The 21,494-nt window shown below is 31.4% G+C and overlaps 3 protein-coding genes and 1 long non-coding RNA gene across 11 annotated transcripts in view; 1 reads left to right on the forward strand and 3 right to left on the reverse strand.

The window, feature by feature from the left end:
* Nucleotides 1-1,286: 1,286 nt before the first annotated feature.
* On the reverse strand, nucleotides 1,287-8,415 carry LOC122537577 (methionine-R-sulfoxide reductase B1). Of its 7 annotated transcripts, none has more exons than XR_006308646.1 (5): nucleotides 8,346-8,415; nucleotides 4,517-4,619; nucleotides 3,751-3,923; nucleotides 2,364-2,435; nucleotides 1,838-2,017 (listed from the first exon to the last, which is right to left on the reverse strand). XR_006308646.1 is itself a non-coding variant. In XM_043670840.1 (4 exons), the coding sequence occupies exons 1-4, from the start codon at nucleotides 8,398-8,400 to the stop codon at nucleotides 1,827-1,829; spliced, it is 486 nt and encodes a 161-aa protein (XP_043526775.1). In that variant the 5' UTR covers nucleotides 8,401-8,415; the 3' UTR covers nucleotides 1,287-1,826. The 7 variants fall into 7 exon arrangements, 3 of the variants coding, with proteins under 3 accessions (XP_043526775.1, XP_043526773.1, XP_043526774.1); XR_006308644.1 differs by having other exon boundaries at nucleotides 2,364-2,517; XR_006308647.1 differs by having other exon boundaries at nucleotides 2,013-2,153.
* On the reverse strand, nucleotides 5,487-7,154 carry LOC122537578. The gene is made up of 3 exons (XR_006308648.1): nucleotides 6,694-7,154; nucleotides 5,816-6,091; nucleotides 5,487-5,726 (listed from the first exon to the last, which is right to left on the reverse strand). It is a non-coding gene; the product is annotated as an uncharacterized LOC122537578 (long non-coding RNA).
* LOC122537572 (F-box-like/WD repeat-containing protein TBL1XR1) lies at nucleotides 7,831-11,296 on the forward strand. Its single transcript, XM_043670831.1, has 6 exons — nucleotides 7,831-8,034; nucleotides 8,390-8,677; nucleotides 9,329-9,675; nucleotides 9,768-10,112; nucleotides 10,213-10,581; nucleotides 10,669-11,296. Exons 1-6 carry the CDS (start codon nucleotides 7,977-7,979, stop codon nucleotides 10,798-10,800), a joined length of 1,539 nt encoding a protein of 512 aa, XP_043526766.1. The 5' UTR covers nucleotides 7,831-7,976; the 3' UTR covers nucleotides 10,801-11,296.
* Nucleotides 11,297-14,059: 2,763 nt separating this feature from the next.
* LOC122537575 (diuretic hormone 44) overlaps nucleotides 14,060-21,494 on the reverse strand; it is a 68,594-nt gene continuing 61,159 nt past the window's right edge. For both annotated transcript variants that reach the window (XM_043670837.1, XM_043670836.1), the window contains exons 3-4: nucleotides 14,731-15,132; nucleotides 14,060-14,359 (exon numbers count right to left, since the gene is read on the reverse strand). In XM_043670837.1, the coding sequence (XP_043526772.1) occupies nucleotides 14,330-14,359; nucleotides 14,731-15,132 (432 nt within the window). In that variant the 3' untranslated portion in view covers nucleotides 14,060-14,329. The remainder of the gene's footprint in view (nucleotides 14,360-14,730; nucleotides 15,133-21,494) is intronic.

A 21,494-nucleotide genomic window follows, 5' to 3' on the forward strand; every position in this document is an offset into this window, starting at 1 on the left:
ATAGGAGGTATAGAAAACAAAATAATTGTGCACGTCTAGTATTAACGAACATATGTTTTATGTAAAAAAAGAAAAAGAAAAAAAATATGAGATTCAGGGTCAAAATTGATATTAACTCGATCAGAAATACTGAACGAGGTCCTGCATTTTCACAAATATCTTTAGAAAGAAAAAGTAACGTCCATTTTATGTCATTGTATTACTGCGGCAATTATTAAGCATATTTCAGCTACAAGCAGCTATCTATAAGATTTATTTTTATTCGTAAATCGAGACAAGTTCGATGCAAAATTTACTTGTCCATATTTTGCACACACGCAAATAATAATTAGAAATATATTGATGTTTTGAAAATGAAACCTTGTTGTTTATTTATCGAATAAACAAAAGTACAAAAGTTGTATTAATATGCCTTACTGTAATAAAAATAAGTTCCATTTGCAAAATTGAAACAATCGTTATTATTTTAATATTGATAAAATAATGATAAAATCTTATATAGCAGTTAATAAAAATGTGGACAAGTGTAAATGTTTTTGCATCGTTATTTCGATTACTGTTCCAAGTGCATTTATGTATCTTCGTAAGAAGTGTATTATTGTCAGTTTAGAACTATGAAATAGGTTCCTATATACAAATCATGTTAAGTATGTATACGCATGTTTTCCATTCTTTTTTTTTATGATGTTTTTGAAAATGCTTTGAGATCTCAACTTATAAAACAAATTAGGCCTACTGACGAAGCCGTTAATTTATTTATACATGTCAGTAAAGATTTTGGCTTCGGATTTTTAATGAAAATTTCCATTTTAACTGTACCTCTATTTGTACGAAATTGGCATTTATCATCAAACGGAAACATTCGGTAAAAATCTGGTTTCTCAGGAAAACTAATACTTAACAGTGTCGAATTTAAAAATGAAAGAAAGCAGCAAATGGATAATGAATTATTGTAAAAATTATGCCTAGAATTTGCGTATATATTGTACTGTAACATCTTTTAGTTTGTTTTGAAACGTTAAAATATAAGGAAACATTTTATAACAAACTATGCTTTTCCTTTGAATAAAATCCTTCCTTTTATTTATTGTAACATTAACTCTTTGCGGTGATAATTTATTTACAGGCGCCTCGTTTGTTTTATAAAAGAATCACAACCAGTGAAATATCCATACCTTGCACGTTACGACGCAAAGGATTAAATGACAAAATATTCTTTTATAAATACAATGAAATATCAAACTAAAACATAATTTGTTTTAAGAAATGATTACAAAGTAATAAACTTTTCATATAATTAATATATTGAGACAAATAAATAATACGTATTATTTACACGTTCTGTTCATTATGTGTAACATGAAAAAATAACAGAATGTTTTTATAAATTAGTTTTTAAGTGTTTTACATTAAATTTTTATACTTTATACACACTAAATGTATTATTTTACAGTCATTTAGAGTGTATGTACAGAATTTATGCTAAAATTATAATATTGCAATCAATATCGCTATAAATATACATTTGTATAATATAATTTATGTTTTTTAACGAATGGAATTGAACTTAGAGTTTATGATGCACGATACATATTCATAATAATTATTGAATATGTATGTCAAGATGAAAATATTTGTCATTGGTAATATGTTTGTTTTCATTGCTAAAGAAACTTCACAATTCTAGAGAGTAACAAAATAGTAGCAAATTACAAAATATCAGAGTCATGTCTATTAAGAAATATAAACTTTTTTTTTTCATCAATGTGATAAGTCAGATATTTTAAACATTTTCAAAAATTTCATTAAAAATTTATGTTCTAATTTTATGATGTCGTTTTCTTCTCTTCTCCTGCTGGATGGAAGTTTATGGATGCAGAGTTGATGCAAAATCGCTTCCTTGTAGGTTTTGGCCCATCGTTAAATACATGTCCCAAATGTGCACCACACTTTGAACAGGTCACCTCGGTCCGCACCATATCTGGGTTTGCGATCAGCAGTAGTAGATTTCCACCAACTGTACGTCAATTGTCGACGCAGTTTTCGTGTGTCAATGGTGAGAGTGAAGTGGTGGTAGCGGAGCAATAGGAAGACAAAGGAAATAGAATAATAGAGTGTGATTAAACGCAGACCTACACCTTTGTTTGTGCACTCTAAATGTTTTCCAGTTATAGCAGCACCAAAAAGAGTAAACTAATATTAATAAAAGCAAGAGGTTGATTGCAATGAAAATTAAAATCAGTAACCTGAATAAGTTTCAAAGAAAATAGAAACCTAAGTAAAAATAATAAAGAAATGCTATATCAATTACATTCTTCAAATAGTATGTAAAATAAGAAATAGCTACGCATTCTAATCAATACCCATATAATCTTGTTCCTTGCTTTATTCATCCATCGAAGCTCTGTCCAAATTCCGCTTTGATATCTAACTGTCTTGATATTGTATGACAGAATTAAAAAATATATTAAAGTAGTTCCAAACAAGTTTGCCTCTTTAGTTAGATATTTTTATGGACTATTAAGAAAAAAGCAATTTCATTTAATTAATATAATATAAATATTCAAAACATACATGTTATCAAGTTTACTTTTACTAAAATATTGTTATTTGTAAGTAGTACATAAAGTACCATTTAAATAACTAGTCAAATATTGCAGTCACTACCTACTTAAATTCCACACAATACATTTCAGTTTACCCATATATATATATATATATATGTATAAATAAGATTTAATATGACTAATATCAACAAACATATAAACTAACATACTTAGCGATTAATATAAAGAAATTATAAAACATATACTCTTTTCCAATAGAAACTTGAACATATAAATTTTTATTTAACTTTTAAATAAGCACCTATTTAGTAAAAAAAGAATTTTTCAAGTATTACATAAAATGTAATTTAAGCTTTATGATTTTGTTAAAGTTTATTGAAGTACTAATATTATAAAAGCAAAGCTACATGTAAAAAAATTAATAGATTAAATGCCAAAAAATATTATTTTCTTCTTTTTCATACATAAAGACAAGATATAGAAAAACTTACTTTTAATACATAATTATGATCTTAATTTATACAACAGGTGATATAAGTCTAACACAAATCACACTCTAAGCATTAACATGCAAGGTAAAGGATACAAGGAATATTGCCTTCCATATATTATAATTTTAAAATACAAAGAAATTATACAGTTATAATATAACTATATATGTGCAAATCATTTTATTCTTATAGATTAAAAAACATGTACATGTCTGTGGCAAAAATTTCATTGTAACGACAAAATTATCATGCACAAAGCATATCATTAAAATATATTATGTCGATATAACTTTACAAACTGATAGTATAATACTTCAATCATATATGTCTTTACTACATGTAAAACGTTATGACGATTCAATGAAATGAAAAACAAATTGTGGAAGGCTTAGGAAAAAGTAGCAGAACTAAAAGGAAAGGTCATGTGATAGAGTAAATGTGAGAAACAAAATGGAGAATGTTTCAGAATGGTAAACAGGTCAAACTCTAAAGTCTATGATATGATAAGATTATATTGTCATGTGTAAATCAAACTCAGTAACAAAGATTCATCCGTGTACCACTTAAGCGATTATTTGTAATTAATGTAACATGATATGCATGATATGCTGTGTTATCGTATACTAAGAATCCGAGCATAATTCTAAAAAAAAGAAGTTGTTGGTAAACCTAAAACTTTCATATCTGCTTACCATGTGAAGTGTCTTTGGTCAACTTGACTCGTCCCTGATCTAATACTTCATTGAATGCAGGCCAGCCACAACCACTGTCGTACTTTGTGTCAGAAGAGAACAATTCTTGATCACAAATTATGCAAGTGTATGTGCCTTTCTCATAGTATTTGTTGTAGCAGCCGGAGAAAGGCCTGAGGAAAGAAAGGACAGTCAGAGGAATGTACATACTAGGAAGTTAATTAGGTCCTATATTTTATTTTTAAACCACTCGGTCATGACGCAAAGTCACGCCAACACATGGTCTTGAAAAAGTTATTTTAGTCCCGCGTCGCCTAAAAGTAAACCAGTTTCCACCATGCGGGCAATATTTTCGAAAAAAATCGTATCGTTTCAACATTGCAATTTACTTTGAATCCGAGTTAGTTCAAAATTAATCGTGAAAGACAAAAGCAATAAATCGAGCAACAAATTGATTATAACGTTAGCTACAAGTAAAGGCAAGTAACATTAACACATAGTGTTAATGATTCGCGTACTGCACAGTCGAATGAGGTTGTTATTCAAATTTTTGTTACAAAATCCGAATTTCGTGAGACTCATTGTTTACATATGTATGTAGATTCGTGTCACGTAGCGATAAGTGACGTATTTGGCACGAAAGTTTATTGCAACCATGATCAATTTTCCAGTGGTATCGGGGAACAACACGGGCAAAGTAGGCAAGAATGACACGATTTAACTTGTAATACCACCATGAGCAAATCAGATACCTGACACAACGTACCTCTCCGTGCCCTTTTCCTGCGTGACGTGCCACTGCAGCGGTGTCAAGCGCTTTTTCAATTCCTCCTTATCGATCTCCACGGTCATTCTCCGAATCAAGGAGCCTTAAGAACAGACGTTAAGAGAAGAGAAATGCGGCAGCAGCGACCTTGGACAACCGAAAAAAAAAAAAAGAGGAACGCGGGCTGGTTGCCGCGTTTTCCTGCAAAATCGCACAACTACACGCCGAGGGAACCGAAGCGGCACTGCTGTCTGCTCCTTTGAAGCATGGACGATCAGATTTCGCGACCTTGAACGAACCAATCAGCTTGTTCGGCAGAGTAGATTTGATAAGTACGCTTTTCGCGGTTACACGTGGCTTCTACGGGGACGTGCGTTTATAGATTTTTTACGCATGTACGAAAAATGTACGAAAGACGTGCGCAGTTCTTCTGAACTATTTGGCGCGGGTCTTTCGCATTTGGTATTAATATTTATCACTGGTCAATTAGATAGTTCTTACACCTCGCGCGTTTTACGAAATATTTTGGACTTTTGAAAGAATGTAAGGAATGTTCAATTAATTAAAAGCTAATTAAGCGGTTTTTTACGGTTACGAGATAGATGTCGAGTCAAAGATTTTAAATATTAATTCGAATATTTAAATATCAATATTCGACCATAGTTACGAGGTAGATGTCAAATTGAAAATTTTAGATATTAATTTAAATTTTTAAATATAAATTCAGTTAGTTATTAAATATTTATTTTAAGCAAAATGTGTTTCTCTGGCGAATATTATCCCCGGAGGTTATATTAATATTCATGTTAAACGTTAATTCAAATATTATATATTAATATTTATTATCAACATTATACTATATATAATTAATATATATATTGATATTAAATATTAATTCAAGAAATCAAAGATATTAATTCAAATATAAATTCAAAAATTTGTTCAAAATAATTTAATTTAAAACATTCAGTTTTGCTGAAGTACGAATTCTTTTAAAAAGTATAAGAAAATGACTGCAATAGTGCGCAATAGGAGAACAAATACCTAAATATATATATATTAACTTGTTTAAACTAACGTTCGAATTAGGTTACATTACCCTCATTATTATAGTACTTAAAAAGTCATTACTCTGCAAAGTGGGCTGAATGTTGTAATCACAGATCATAATTATTGTGATAATTTATTATGATGAAATATTTGTGTTTATCTGTTGAAGATTACGGATTTAAAAATATTCTTATCCGAATTATGGAAAACTACGTACTTTTCTAAATACACGTAAGAAAAAATATGCACCGTGTGGATCACTCCTAGGATAGGTGCCGGAATTAATTTATATTGTTGTCCTTATCGCATGTTGTTGCACTCTTTGTCTACCGCGCGTGTATGTCTGTCCTTGTTGCACGCTGTTGCTCTCCTTGTCTACCCGCGTATATATCTGTCCTTGTCGCACGCTAGTGCCCTCTTTGTCTACCGTGTATATATGTCGGTCCTTGTCGCACGCTGTAGCCCTCCTTGTCTAATGACGATAGACAAGGAAAGCAATAGTGTGCGACAAAGACATCCTTCGATCTATTGGAAAAAAAATTCAACTTTTTACACACACGTTTTTCTAGGACAAAACACACATAGAAAGAAAGCGGGGAGCCTAATTTTAAGGAGGCATATAAAAAAGTTTGCAAATTATTCCTCTTAATTGGGTTTTTCTCGTAATAAGTGTGAACTGTCACAAAATGGACATGGTACCATCTAGCGGTAACTCAGTGGTACTAATTATTTCTAAAAATACTTATTTCTGCATTTCACGGGTCAAATGTGGTATGAAAAGAAAGCTAAGGGTCTAATTAGGGTAATACAATCATCAAAGTTCACAATTCATTTCGCTAAATTAGGTTTTTTCGCAAATGAAAATTTCTCTGTTTGGGTGAGAAACACTAGCGCCGCGTTGTGGCAGACCGGTGGAACTAAATACTCTAACCATATAAGGGGAATAATTAATTTTAATGTTTCACGCCACAAATTTGCACTCCACGAGCATATATTTCAATGATAATGCTATCAGTTACGTTCGCAAATAAATCTGAATCTAATATTCACTACAGTTTGCGCGAAATTATGCACTCACTACTGATACTACTACTAATGTAAACGAAATTGAAACATTCTTTACATACGTAAATTATACTTAAACAAAACATAAAACGTAAGCTTAGGGTCTCTAAAATCGAAGACGCAACTATAACAGTTCACAAATGATTCCTCTTAATTACTTCCTTCTCGTAATTTGTAGAAAAACTGTCACCTGTCAATGTTGGTAACTCGGCGGTACTAAAAGTAGAAAATTCTGTTTTTAGTACCACTAAGTTAGCAATAGATGGCGCCACCGTTACTTGCAAACACTGAAAAGTTAGTTACCGCTAGATGGCACCACCATATCCATTTTGTGGCAGTTCACACCAATTACGAAAAAAACCTAATTCTAAGGAATAATTTGCAAACTTTTTTATATACCTCCTTAAAATTAGGCTCTTCGCGTTTTTTCTATGTGTGTTTTTTCCTAGAAAACCGTGTATGTAAGAAGTTGAATTTGTTTTCCAATAGATCGAAGGATGTCCTTGTCGCACACTACAGCTTTCCTTGTCTAGCGTTATTAGACAAGGAGGACACTAGCGTGCGACAAGGACAGACATATCTGTGCGATAGACAAGGAGAGCAAAAGCGTGCGACAAGGACAAATTTCATTTACTACGTTTCACTTTGAAAATACCAATTCTGAAATATACCAAAAATAAAATCTGAAATATACTAAATTTCACTCTGAATATTATAAAATCAGAATAAATGGCCACATCAACTGTAAGAACAACTTCATTAGTAAACAAAAATAACCTAAAATTAAGAACATGCTTAACCAAATTTAACCAAACATCGAAAAAACGAATCCAACTCTATTGACAATGCGGTACAAACCTTTTTGAAATAGCGGATTTCTCGTAAGTACCAAATATCGTATAGGTATCGATAAGTTTCTGTACATGGTATTCATTATTGAAATAATGTACGTTTTTACCGCAACCACTGACAGGTTATTTTTAATCGTAGACCAATTCCTCTCAACCAAATATCATACACAAACGATAGGCTGCACAGATACAGTCACGTTGTTTACACAATGCTGCGTTCGAAACGTATGAATAAAATTTAATTGCCTGTCCCTTTTTTCCCGGGCGGTTTGAAGAAGGACGTGGCCACTCGATTGAAGTTAGTAATGTATCCTTTCGGAACGCGTTGCCGCTCGTATTCCCTGACCAATGGCGACGTTCCGTGCGTATTGTGCCTGTGTTCCTTGTAAAGTGGCCTCAACGCGGCAATCTCGGCGTCCGCAGCGAATCAAACTGAGTTTCAGCCGCAACTTCTCGATAAATATGTCGTGCTAGTACCGCGAAAGCAAAGAACGATGAGCTTCTCGAGTGATGAAGTCAACTTTTTGGTTTACCGGTACCTTCAAGAATCTGGTATGTTTCTTTCCTCGAGAGCATCGCTTCGTAACCTCTTTTTTCAAATAACTTCTCGGCGAACTTTCGTTTCCCGTTGTTTGTATACACCTGTTACTTATGCAATGTATGTACATGAACATGTATATATCGTCCGCAACAACATTCGCTGTTAATAACGTCTTGTTGGCCAGTAACTTGTTACAACATGTAAGTTAAACGTGACTCGAAGAGGTTATTCGAGGACAAATAGAAGCGTACTCCCTGACACTAGGTTGCTAGGTTGGCGAATATATTTCTCGAATTTGTTGTATGAAAGTTATACCACAAACCTTGTAAACGTTGCAAATTAATCACTGTGTGATTTCTTTTGTAGGATTTCAGCATTCTGCGTACACATTTGGTATAGAATCGCATATATCGCAGAGTAATATTAATGGAGCGTTAGTACCGCCAGCAGCGCTTTTGTCGATTCTACAGAAAGGGCTGCAGTACACAGAGGCAGAGATATCAATAGGTGAAGATGGAACTGAACAGAGAATGGTGGAATCCTTGTCTCTTATCGACGCCGTTATGCCGGACGTTGTGGCGTCAAGGCAAAATCAAATTAACCAACAAAAGCAACAGGTGAAAACAGAAGTACAAGATACAAATGGGGAAGAAGGTAATTTCATCTGGTATATCAGTCTTTATTAATTAAGTTCTATGCGTTATATTTTAAACACTGAGTGTCATTTTGTTTTCCTGGTACACCCTGGTCTATGAAAATATTTCAGTTTCGTAGATCTCCTTATCAAACCAGGTACAGCAATGGACTGCTTTAGTTGTCGGGCTTGTTAGGGGCTAATATTTTTGTTATAACAGTTCTAGTAAAATATTTCTTTTTTTGTGTGTGTGTCATTATTAAGTTAAAAAAATTGCTTTAATGTTAAGTTGTACACTATTATAGCAAAATGTAGCTCATTTTTAAATTTATAACCTGTCCGAAAACTAGGAGCAAACAATATTATTAATATATGTATAATCTGGAATAAAGAATGAAAACAAGAATTTCGCAAGTTCACCATGTATAGATTAATATATTGTAATACCACATAAAGTTATGTTGTATAAATCATAGTTATAAAAAAAGATTAATTTTTATATAGGTATGAGATAATATAATACATAGATACTAAAAGACGCTGTTATTTAATGATAATACATGATCTTTTGAAGAATAGAATTTCTTTATTTCAGATTACATATATAATTGCAAAAGGGAGAGAAAGTATTTCATTTGGTAATTGTTATTAATTTACTAACCTGTTTTCAGTTGTTACCTCCAATGAAGGTGTAGGCACAAATGAGAGAGGAGGAGATAGGACAGAAATGGAAGTAGATGAACAACAACAAGGTTCAGGCAGGGGAACTAATGCTAGCGCTGTTGAAATTCCAGACACTAAAGCTACAATATTACGTGGTCATGAATCGGAAGTTTTCATATGTGCATGGAATCCAACAACTGATCTTTTGGCTTCTGGTTCAGGAGATAGCACAGCTCGTATTTGGGATATGTCCGGTAGTTCTCAAGCTCCGAATCAGCTTGTCCTCCGTCATTGCATACAAAAAGGTGGTACAGAGGTGCCAAGCAACAAAGATGTTACTTCGTTGGATTGGAAGGTAAACTGATTATACATATATATTATATATATATTTTTTAGATTAGAATATAAAAAAAAAGAAAACTAATATAATTTGCTTATGTATTTTAGTGCGATGGTACCTTATTAGCGACAGGAAGTTACGATGGTTATGCACGAATTTGGAAGACAGACGGTAAATTAGCATCCACATTAGGTCAGCACAAAGGTCCAATTTTTGCATTAAAGTGGAACAAACGTGGTAACTATATATTAAGTGCCGGGGTTGACAAAACCACCATCATATGGGACGCAGAAAGTGGACAATGTACTCAACAATTTAGTTTTCATTGTGCACCTGCATTGGATGTTGATTGGCAAACAAATACATCATTTGCTAGTTGTTCTACTGACCAATGCATTCATGTATGCAAACTTAATGTTGATAAACCAATCAAGAGCTTCCAAGGTCATACGGTATGTGTACTCGTGAAATGAAGATTGTACATGAAATATCTAACGCAGTTTTGTTTCTTGTTTTCAAATCTGACAGTTTTGCTTCTTGTTTTAATTATAGAATGAAGTTAATGCTATAAAATGGGATCCTCAAGGCAACTTATTGGCCAGTTGTTCAGATGACATGAGCCTTAAAATTTGGTCAATGAAACAAGACACATGGGTACACGATCTACAAGCTCATAGCAAAGAAATCTATACTATTAAATGGTCTCCGACTGGACCTGGTACCCACAATCCAAATATGAATTTAACTTTAGCTAGTGCATCATTTGATTCGACTGTAAGGTTATGGGATGTGGAAAGAGGTGCATGTATACACAGACTTACGAAACATACGGAACCAGTGTATAGCGTAGCATTTAGTCCGGATGGTAAATTCCTTGCTAGTGGAAGTTTCGACAAATGTGTTCATATTTGGTCTACTCAGGTAAGATAGGTATTCCTCTACCACGTTCTCTGTGTTTAAACGAACTTTATACTATACTTGTGCTTTCTTTTATATTTACTCGTGCAGAACGGTCAATTGGTGCACAGTTACCAAGGTACTGGTGGAATTTTCGAAGTTTGTTGGAACAGTCGAGGAGATAAAGTTGGTGCTTCTGCATCCGATGGCAGTGTATTTGTCCTTGATCTTCGTAAAATGTGATCGCAAGTGAATTATAGACTATATTTTATTTCTTGGAATTATTATCATTCTAAGTTACCTTCAATAATTCTTGTTTTACTTTCGTTCTGTTCTTTATTATCCGGAATGCTAGCCACATTTATCAATTATTTGATCTATTCTTGCTTGTTGAGTACGTAGTTCCGTAGGATATTAATTATTTATACACAGAATTAAAACGGCTCGATAATTTGCGAGCTGAACGTAAATATGAAATGGAGGATATGTGGCTTTCTTTTAATTGTTTTGCTGGAATTTTGTTAAAAATGTTTATAAAGAAGCATTGTACATTAATATTTTCAACGACAACACTGTACAATTTGAGACATTATGACAGATATATTTCCAGAGAAAAAAGATACTATCCTCGTTCACGTGAGTGAATGGGGTACATGTTATAATTTTAATGAGAATATTAAGCATTGTACGAAACGTCGATAATAATAAGGAATGAAATAAATCTTTTTAAAAAATAGTACAACCGTTTGTTGTATTTTTATTACATTTTTTATTACGTCTCATTAAGTGAAAGAGAGGTACAATCAGAGTACACATCGAAATTTCGTTTTGAACTAACTTGATTTCATTTCAATTACGCATTATGCAACAAAGCCGTAAAAATGAAAAGCTAAAACGAAGAAAATAAATAAACACGTATGTTAAAGTAATAAATATTGTACGTGTCTTTCAAATAAATAAAATCTATGTTACACACTTTCTTAACAAGTTGTATAATACAATATACATACATATATATAAATAATGATAGAGTTTAATTACATTTATCGTCTAACATTAATGTAAACATCGTAAGCGTTAAATATCGTATCCTTTTAAAACATTTCAAAGTAAAAATGCGACGACTAAAATGAAATAAGAGAGGAGAGATCTTCTTGCGAAGTCACATGATTTAATTCAATTATGAATTTTTTTTTTTTATAATCCTGTTACTCTTGAAGACATTTATTTGCGTTGCATTTTCAATCCAGCGTAGAATCATGCAAGAAAGAAATCGGAATATTTCAAAGGTCAAATCACGCTTCGATGTTTCACGTTGTGCAAACATAATTCGGTAAAAGAAGTATCGTCTATCAAATGTATGATTTGTTACACATGAAAGGAACTATTCACCGATTACTTCCAATACACGCGCGTAGTATAGCATTCTTTCATTAATTAATAGACATACGCATACAATTAATTAAATCGTTACTTGTATATTTCTTTGAGGATGTCAAAAAAAAAAAAAAAAAAAAAATAAACAAAATATAATCACAAATGAAAATATAAAAAAAAGAGATAAGTAACCTACACGAAACGAAGATATTTAAGATAATTCTACGGAACGTTTGTTCCTTTCGCGGAGAACAAAACGTCTGATCTATACATTTAAATAATTACGTTTAATTTACAGCTATTGAGATCTACGTCTGCAGATGCACGGTCTAAATCACGCTTGAAATCAATAGCAAATCTATTGCTGTACAGCGAATACATGGTTGTAGGTGAAACTTTAAAGCACTGTACAATTGATAAATACAACTATACGCTCTCGGTTTTTCTGCATCGTCGTGATTAATTTCAATGAAACGTATGAAATTAATTGCAACAAAATACCTCGTTGTAACTGGACGGCGGATTTTTGTGTATTCATGTGGGAAATTTTCGACACAATAGTGTGCGACACGTAACTTGATACGTAACGTAATTTTCCATTCAAGTTCTATTTTCTTTTTTTTTTTTTTTAAATGATATTTGCGTGAACAAATCCGCAGTCCAGTTGCAACGTTTCTATCGTCGTGCCGAACTTAAAACTTAGCGCTAATACGAAAGGGATACATCGTCTCATCAGCGGAGATTACTGGCTGGGCAGACTTCAGAGGGATCACAACGTATAATACTGTTTTGTTTCGTACTGTTTCTTTTTTCCGCTGAATTGAAAAGGAAGAACTTAACATTTAAGAAGGAAACGAGACGTCTAGTTCGAGGGTGAACGTGTCAAATCAGTTTCTTTTCCCTCGATTTACGGTTTACGATTTGCACGCAATAATTAACAACGCACATTAATGATAACAACGTGACTGACAAGCGGAAATTACACAAAAGAATCTAATCAGCGAACGATAGTAAGATTGTTATTATTATCGACTGATTGTTATCGAGTTTTATATAAGCTTCTCAGTTCAATTCTTTGTTGAAGAGATTTACAAAAAAGGAAGCGCTCTCTTTGCAAGATTTCCTTCGAATCCTTCGAATCTCTACGTTACATAAATTTCGTATAAGCATTCGCTTTTTCTCAGTGTTCGATCACTTTGCGCATTTCCTCAATTCTTCACAAATGTTCGCAGTTCAAAATTCAATAAATAATCTCGACGCTCGTTGTCTTTCTATCTATTGAAAAATCAAACGTTCGTTCGACAATATTTCTATTGTTTGAAGTTTCAGAAGCGAATCTCTTCTGTTCCGAGTCGAAATTATTTATGCTTGCTTACGCTCCAATACGATGATTTTCTTTTTTTTTTTTTTAACAGAAACGTGTATCGATGGGAGGAAACAGGTTTTATTTTTTATTTCTTGAAGCTACTTCAATAATGAGCCGAATAGCAGCGACGAAAACATACATGGCGTCTATTATATACTAGCAACAGATCTTTTCTCATACTAAGCTCATTTTTTATGTGCTATCACACATTCCACAAGAAAGTCTCTTACAAGAAGAAGCTACTAAAATATGAAGCAAGAGATTTTACTAAAAAGCCAATATAAGAGGTCGTGTTCATTATATTTAATTCCAATGACAAATCAATTGTTTCATCTATTAAGTGACAAAGATGTCACAGACATAGTTTCTTCTTCTTACACTGGAGCGTTCAAGGCATTTTGAGAAAGATGCTCTCAAGTACAAAATGATAGTAAAAGCATTCGTAAAGGAAATTCAGTATTCGAAAAATGTAGCAGAACTGACAATTTTCTTCGTCTCCATTTGCATACGCGCAGCTCACAAAAGTGATTGTCTTCGTCATCTTCAGAAAGTTTTCAAATCAAACGCTATTTCTTCGAGTACGAAAGAAATCTGTTCTAATTACTGTTTTTGAATTCTGTTATTTTTCAAATATATTACTCGAGTGAAGCTCCAGATAATGACAAGGAGGCTACTTTCTCGTTGAAAGGTAAGCTCAAAATTAAAAGTTAAATCAAGGGGGGGCGGGGAGGAGGAAATACTGACGCGTTCTGTTAGACCTTTTTGCTTACTAACTTGCAATCTCATTCGCAAATTATCTGACGCTCGACGTATTAATAATCTATAATTCGTGAATGAAACGCGATATTAAAAATATATGTGTGTGTGTGCGTGTGTGTGTGTGCAACGCGTATGTATTGTGTATGTACATAATAAAACCTGAGGAAATACGACGAATAATAAGTAAACTATACGCAATTCATTAGCTCGTTAGATAAAAAACCGTAATAAAGCGAAAGTTGATTGTAACTTGATCGTTCTCCGTGTTGATTACAGTAAACGCAGCTCGTTCGTCTGAACCTGGAAACAAAGAGAGATTTCGGTTCACATTTATTGATCGAATACGAAAAGTATTCGGCACTGTAGTTCGAAATCATACAAAATACAATGATATATGCTAACAAACTGTCCTCTTCTCAATTATCAAAAGTCAATCTGTCGTGAAATCAGCAACAATTCAAAGAAATCAACGACAATTGAATCAAATTGAATCAACAACAACAGCAAGTTGCTATTACTTCTTCTTTGTCACCGAGTGAAAATCAACAGCAACAAGCTAAAAATAAGAGAGAGAAAAAAAAAAAGGAATGCTATGATACATTCCACACCGTGGAAGCGACAATGGCAAATTGAAGAACGAAACTCACGAGGAGAGACATAATGATAATTACCCTTCGCACCGGATCGTCTTGTCTCTCTCGAAAAGCAGAATCGTCCCGGTTTCGTAGCCAGTTCCCTACTCTGTCAGACGCCGCGCTCCGATCGTGACTCTTCTCCTTTTGCTCCATCACGTACTCGATCCCGTTCTTCGTCCTCGAGTCGGCAGCCTTCGACGCGTCGCCAACGTTGTAAAGCGGGAACGATCTCTTACCGATGCTCTCCAGAAGACGTCGATTCGCGTCGATCTGCCGTTGATCCTGCAACGCTTTGCGCCGCGCCAGCTCGAGGAGGACTCTCTGCCGCAGCACGTCCAGCGAGTTCACGATCGAGAGCGATCCAATCCGTTTCGATTCCAGCCGTTTCGTCCGGACCACCGTTGATCCAGGATCGTTACCCGAGTCGAACATTTCATTCTGAAATTCATCGCGGTCACTGTCAGGATTGTCATTGTGTTTGTCAAGCCTTCGTGACAATGTCGAACGTTGTTGATGAATTTGATAATAAATATAATTGAACAATAGAAATTGATCTCTATAATATGATAATAATCTCTGTTATCATATTATTATCTAATTGAATAATCTCTATTATCATATTATTATCTAATTGAATAGGAATAATTGAATAATAAAAATTAATCTCTATTATATGATAATAATTTCTATTATATGATAATAATCTCTATTATCATATTATTATCTAATTGAATAAAAGAAATAATTGAATAATAAAAATTAATCTCTATAATATGATAATAATCTCTGTTATCATATTATTGTCTAATTGAATGATAGAAATAATTGAATAATAAAAATTAATCTCTATAATATGGTAATAATCTCTGTTATCATATTATTACCCAATTGAATAATAGAAATAATTGAATAATAAAAATTAATCTCTATAATATGGTAATAATCTCTGTTATCATATTATTGTCTAATTGAATAATAGAAATAATTGAGTAATAAAAATTAATCTCTATAATATGATAATAATCTCTGTTATCATATTATTGTCTAATTGAATAAAAGAAATAATTGAATAATAAAAGTTAATCTCTATAATATGATAATAATCTCTATTATCATATTATTATCTAATTGAATAATAGAAATAAGTGAATAATAGAAATTAATCTTTAACTATCTCATCCCTGCAACAGTATAACTTTTCGTTTTAGATTTTAAAAGTCGAACAGACTTAATTGTCAAACTTCTACATTTAAAATTTATCTCAGTTCAACATCCAGGTTTCGCAATCATTTTTTTTTCTACAAGATCTATAAAAAAAATATAACGCTGAGATAATTTGTTCTATTAATTTTAAATTGAAGATCAAATTATTTTCTCAAATTAAAGCTATTGAAAATTAAAATTTATCAAATTTAATAACTCTCCCAATCAAATTTTATATTAAATATAAAAATAAATTAATATATAAAATTAAATAAATGAATTATATTATAAACAAATTAAAATTATAATAAATTAATATATAAATTAATATATAAAATTCTGTATAATAGGTATAACCGCTAGTATGCTTAGTCTTAAAATTCATGAAAATAATGTTACAATTGTAATTATTATAAATTTGTAATAATTATAAATCTATAAAATCTATGGATCTATAAATCTATAATATACATAAACACTAAGTTGAATATTTTCAATAATTTTTGATAATAAATTGAGTAATAAGAAATTAACCCTTTTTTTCTTGAAATTGATACAATTATTGATAATAAATCATTTCAATAAATAATTATCTTAATTTATATATCTAATTCCATATAAGAAAATTATAGAAAAATTATTACTAAGAAACATAAATGATGTAATTTTATAATGTACAATTAATTTACTATAAAAATAACCTCCCTAGATAATTCATTAATAAAAATTCAAAGTATTGTTATTTAATACCAATAATTAGTAATTATTAATAATAGTATTATTTAATAACAAATAAAACATCTACAAATAGTATCATACAGTATAACATTGGCCCTATAAAATCATTAATTTTAAATGTTTTTCAAACATATTGAACAGGCCAGATTATTTTGAAACATATGAAAACGCGAATTTTCGGAGATTTAATCGAAAAGGGGGATTTGCCAAAAATAATTGATACTTTCATTTAATTTTAATAATTCCATCTCACTGATATTTCGCGAGATATAGTTGTAATTTTCAAAATCACTTGCGAAATTGTTTATTCGAATAATGGATCAGCTTCAACCTATAAAAAAAAAAAAAAAAAAAAAAAGGAAAGGGAGGGAAATACATTTATACGATCTTCGCGTCAGCTTTTATGAGCACTTAATTTTCACTTTAGCGGGAAAAAGCGTACAACATCTTCGAGATGGAACTAAAGTGAAAATCATTTTCACTTTTAGATGCTTTTTTTTTTTTTTTTTTTGAAAAAATACGAATTTGGATAACAGAAGATTATTTACAGCGTGATATTATATGAAAAACCTACCACCACGTAGAAAACTCCGCGGTGTGATGAAATTTCTTGATGAAGAAAGGTCTAATAATTTCGGAATGAAAATTTGACTTCAACGGCGATGAAAAATTTCGAAACGAGGATCAGACTTCAGTGACTAGTCCAACTTCATTTTGAAATAAAAAAACAGGATTTTGAAGCGAAGCTTGAAGTATAATTTATGGAAGATGTCAGTTTTATATGACTTATTTACAAAATAATGCACTCGATTAAAAAATTCCAAAATTAGATCAATTTTATTGTCATATCATTATCATAATTCTCATTAATATTTAAAATTTCGTTTGTCCAACGACAATATGTTCTTTTTATTATCGTTATAATTCTGATCGTTCAATTTACTCATTTGTAGCTGTCTCAAGTATTCCCATAAATTGCATATTTTCGTGAATTCCGAGCACACGTATTAAATACTTTGCTTTGTTAATTCATTTAGTTATTTATTGCACTACTTCGCGTTTGATTCTCTTCCTAGTCTAATTAAATCATTACTACGATTCTCTGCTTAACCTCTTGCGCTGGAAAGAATTTTTTGTTCCAAAATTGCAATATTCTCTCAGTTTTAAGTATATTTGAGTAAAACAAAATAATACATTTATCACTTCTCTAATAATTTCTGTCCAGTTCGAGAAGAAACCGACAAATTGTTGTATACGGTTCGGTCACTCGTTATGGTCCGCAATCAGTTGCCAGCGCAGGTGGTTAAAGGGCAATGCGTGTTTGTACCAAACTTGGCAACTTAACAACTTCACTAAAATATCTTCGTTCGAGAATTTGCACGATAAGGACGAGGAGTTTGAAACTTCGTTATCGCCAGAATAACAGAATGTATATTTATGAACATTAAAATTCACGACGGAGAAGACGAAACAATCTGAGCGGAGCTTGAACAAAAGATCAAATTTGATCATTCTACTGGCAATATCGCGTCTCCACGAAAAACGATCATTACGAATTACAGTTGGAGCGTTCGTGTATTGCGCGTGTATGTAAAAAGAAGAAAAGAAAATAAAAGGAAAGGAAGAGGAAGAAGCGGAACGCTTGCTCATATGTGCAAGCCGCAGTTTTCTGAATATTCCTCTGCTTTTATTGCCACTTTTACGGAACACCCGTTCAAGGATATAAAAGAAGAAAAGAAGAACCGTGATACTATACTTACGCGCGCGTAGGTATAGCAATACCTGGAAATATTTGCGAATTTTTCGTTCATAATTCACAAGCATCTTCGCGGAGTTGACGAAAGGGAAAGTTTGTTAAATATACAGAGTGTTCGAATATTAAAGATACAGCTAAATGTTTGTTGGATTCCGTGCTGAAACTTGATGCACGATTTTTTTTTTTTATCGAGCTTTGAATTGTTACGTTAGAGTTATAATACATTCGGTTTCAATTTCCTGGCTCCAATTTTCAAATTTGAATCGCGGATTCAATCGAGAATGAAATTTGTTTCAATATTTTCGCGTATTACGACAATTTAGTAGCATCTTCGAGAGGAAGAAAATACTACAAACACTTCACTTTGCCATTTGTTACGAATATTTCGAAAGTAGTAGCTTCAAGCTTCAAAGTAAATTCAAGCTTATTTTTATATGTATGATTTTTCTTTTTTCATCAAAATTCTAACAGTTCCAGGAAGGAAAGTTCTCTGCGAATGAGACTTACGTTTTAACTCTTCCTCACACTTATGGCGAAATTCAGATAATAATAATTGTAATTTATTTATAATTATAGACTATTGTATTTATAATTATATACATTTAATTAATACATCAGTCATGTATTAATGTAAAAATATTAAATAAATTGAAATAATTTATAACATAGAAGTAATATACAATTAATATTAGTGATCCAAATTAATACTTATATAAACACATATATATATATATATATACATATTATATTTAATATATATATAATACATATGTCATAAATGTAAATTAAATCAGATTTAAATTAAAAATTTAAATCTACAATTTAATGAATTATATTATACACTTGCTTAATTAATTCAATTATAATTCATATTACAATTTATTTATAAAAATGTATATTTTAACGCTCAATGAAAAATTGTCGTATCGAATACATCCTCGTGCTCAAGTTGAAATTTATATAAATTCGACGATTTTCTCCCCTCTCTTCGACCGTATATAATGCTTATTCATCATCTCGTACATCTAAACATTCTTAGCTCGTCCGGCATGAATCCTATCACTCGCACAATGTGGAAGTTAATTAAGAGCGTTTCGCGCGAGAGAGTGTGTATTCCCGTCTTGCTGGTAACAATCGTCGGCTCTGACAATGAGGCGAGTTTTAATTAAACACACGCGGAACGTAGAGGGAGGGAAGACGTTCCATTCATACGTAGTTTGAATCGCGTTGCACTCCCACGCGGAGGAGATAGCGCACGCGTGCCATCCTCAATTTCTCACGTTGCGATTACCATAGTGGCTTGGAAATTTTACGTATAAATATTTATGCCGCCACGTATTATGTTCATCCACGAGTATACAACGCCTTGGGAAATTTTGGTCTCGAAGCGATTATCGTAACGAAAGCTTCGAGAAATTAATTTTAATTCGTTTCATAGATATGGTGAAAATAAAAAAAAAAAATATATATATATATATATATACATATGGTAGATATGGTAGATATAGGTATATATATATATATGTTTCATACGAAGCGAATCATGTAATTTTCTTTTAACCTCTTGCGGTGGAGTGACGTGCCACGCACGTCGAGAATTTTTTGTCCCAAAATTGCAATATTCTCTCAGTTTTAAGTATATTTGAGTAAAACAAAATAGGCAAAACAAATTAATAAATTTATTACTTCTCAATAATTTCTATCCAGTGATATCGTGCCGACGAGTTCAAAAAGAAAGCGACGAATTGTCGTATTCGGTCACTCGTTATGGTCCGCAATCAGTTGCCAGCGCAAGTGGCTGAACTATTCATTATATAGAGAAAAATGTTTCAAATAAAACTTACCTTGAAATCTCGAAAGCATGATCATCTAAACAAGATTCGAGGCCACCGTAAAATGCCTCCCTCGAAATAACAAGTTTTATTTGAAACATTTTTCTCTGTAGGCAACAGTTGAAGAGAAAATTGGGTATGTTTATATGAAACACCCTGTATATATAAATATATGTATATTTTTGAGCACTGTAAAAATATATATATATTTTAAGCACTATATTTATGAAATAAAATAAAATCAAAAGAAATATATATATATATATATACATATTTTAAGCACTATATTTATGAAACAAATTAAAATCAAAAGAAATATATATATATTATATATATATATATTTTAAGTATACTATATTTATGAAACAAATTAAAATCAAAAGAAATATATGTATATATATTTTAACTATCTTTATGAAATAAATTAAAATCAAAAGAAATATATATATATATATATATATATTTTTTTTTTAAACACTATATCTATGAAACAAATTAAAATCAAAAGAAATATATATATATATATATATATATATATATATTTTAAGCACTATATTTATGAAACAAATTAAAATCAAAAGAAATATATGTATATATATTTTACCTATCTTTATGAAATAAATTAAAATCAAAAGAAATATATATATATATTTTTTTTAAACACTATATCTATGAAACAAATTAAAATCAAAAGAAATATATATTATATATATATATATATTTTAAGTATATTATATTTATGAAACAAAAATCAAAAGAAATATATGTATATATATTTTAACTATCTTTATGAAACAAATTAAAATCAAAAGAAATATATGTATATATATTTTAACTATCTTTATGAAACAAATTAAAACCAAAAGAAATATATATATAAATTGATGTTGATAAATATGTTGATATGAATTGATATTAATATGTTGACATGTGTGGATAGTATGAGATCTAATATTTTATTCAAATATTCATTAATATATTTACTCGACATTCAGAATGCAAAAATTAACGTGCAACCGGAACGCATTTAAATAATAATGCATACCACGTTAACGTTAGCACATCGTGTTTGATCATTACGCAAGGAACCGTAGCCAAACGAATCTCCAATTACATTTCCAATTATTACAGGCCACTCGGCGATGATTTAACGAGCGAGCCATTCTTTTTATATTCCATTCTCTGGTTGCACGATAACGACGTTATCCTTCGAAACAGAGAATTTTCCAATAATCGGTTTATTGGCGGCCCATAAAATGAGTTTGATTTTC

Source organism: Frieseomelitta varia, unplaced genomic scaffold, assembly GCF_011392965.1.
Source record: "Frieseomelitta varia isolate USP_RPSP 00005682 unplaced genomic scaffold, Fvar_1.2 scaffold_916, whole genome shotgun sequence".
NCBI lineage: Eukaryota > Metazoa > Arthropoda > Insecta > Hymenoptera > Apidae > Frieseomelitta > Frieseomelitta varia.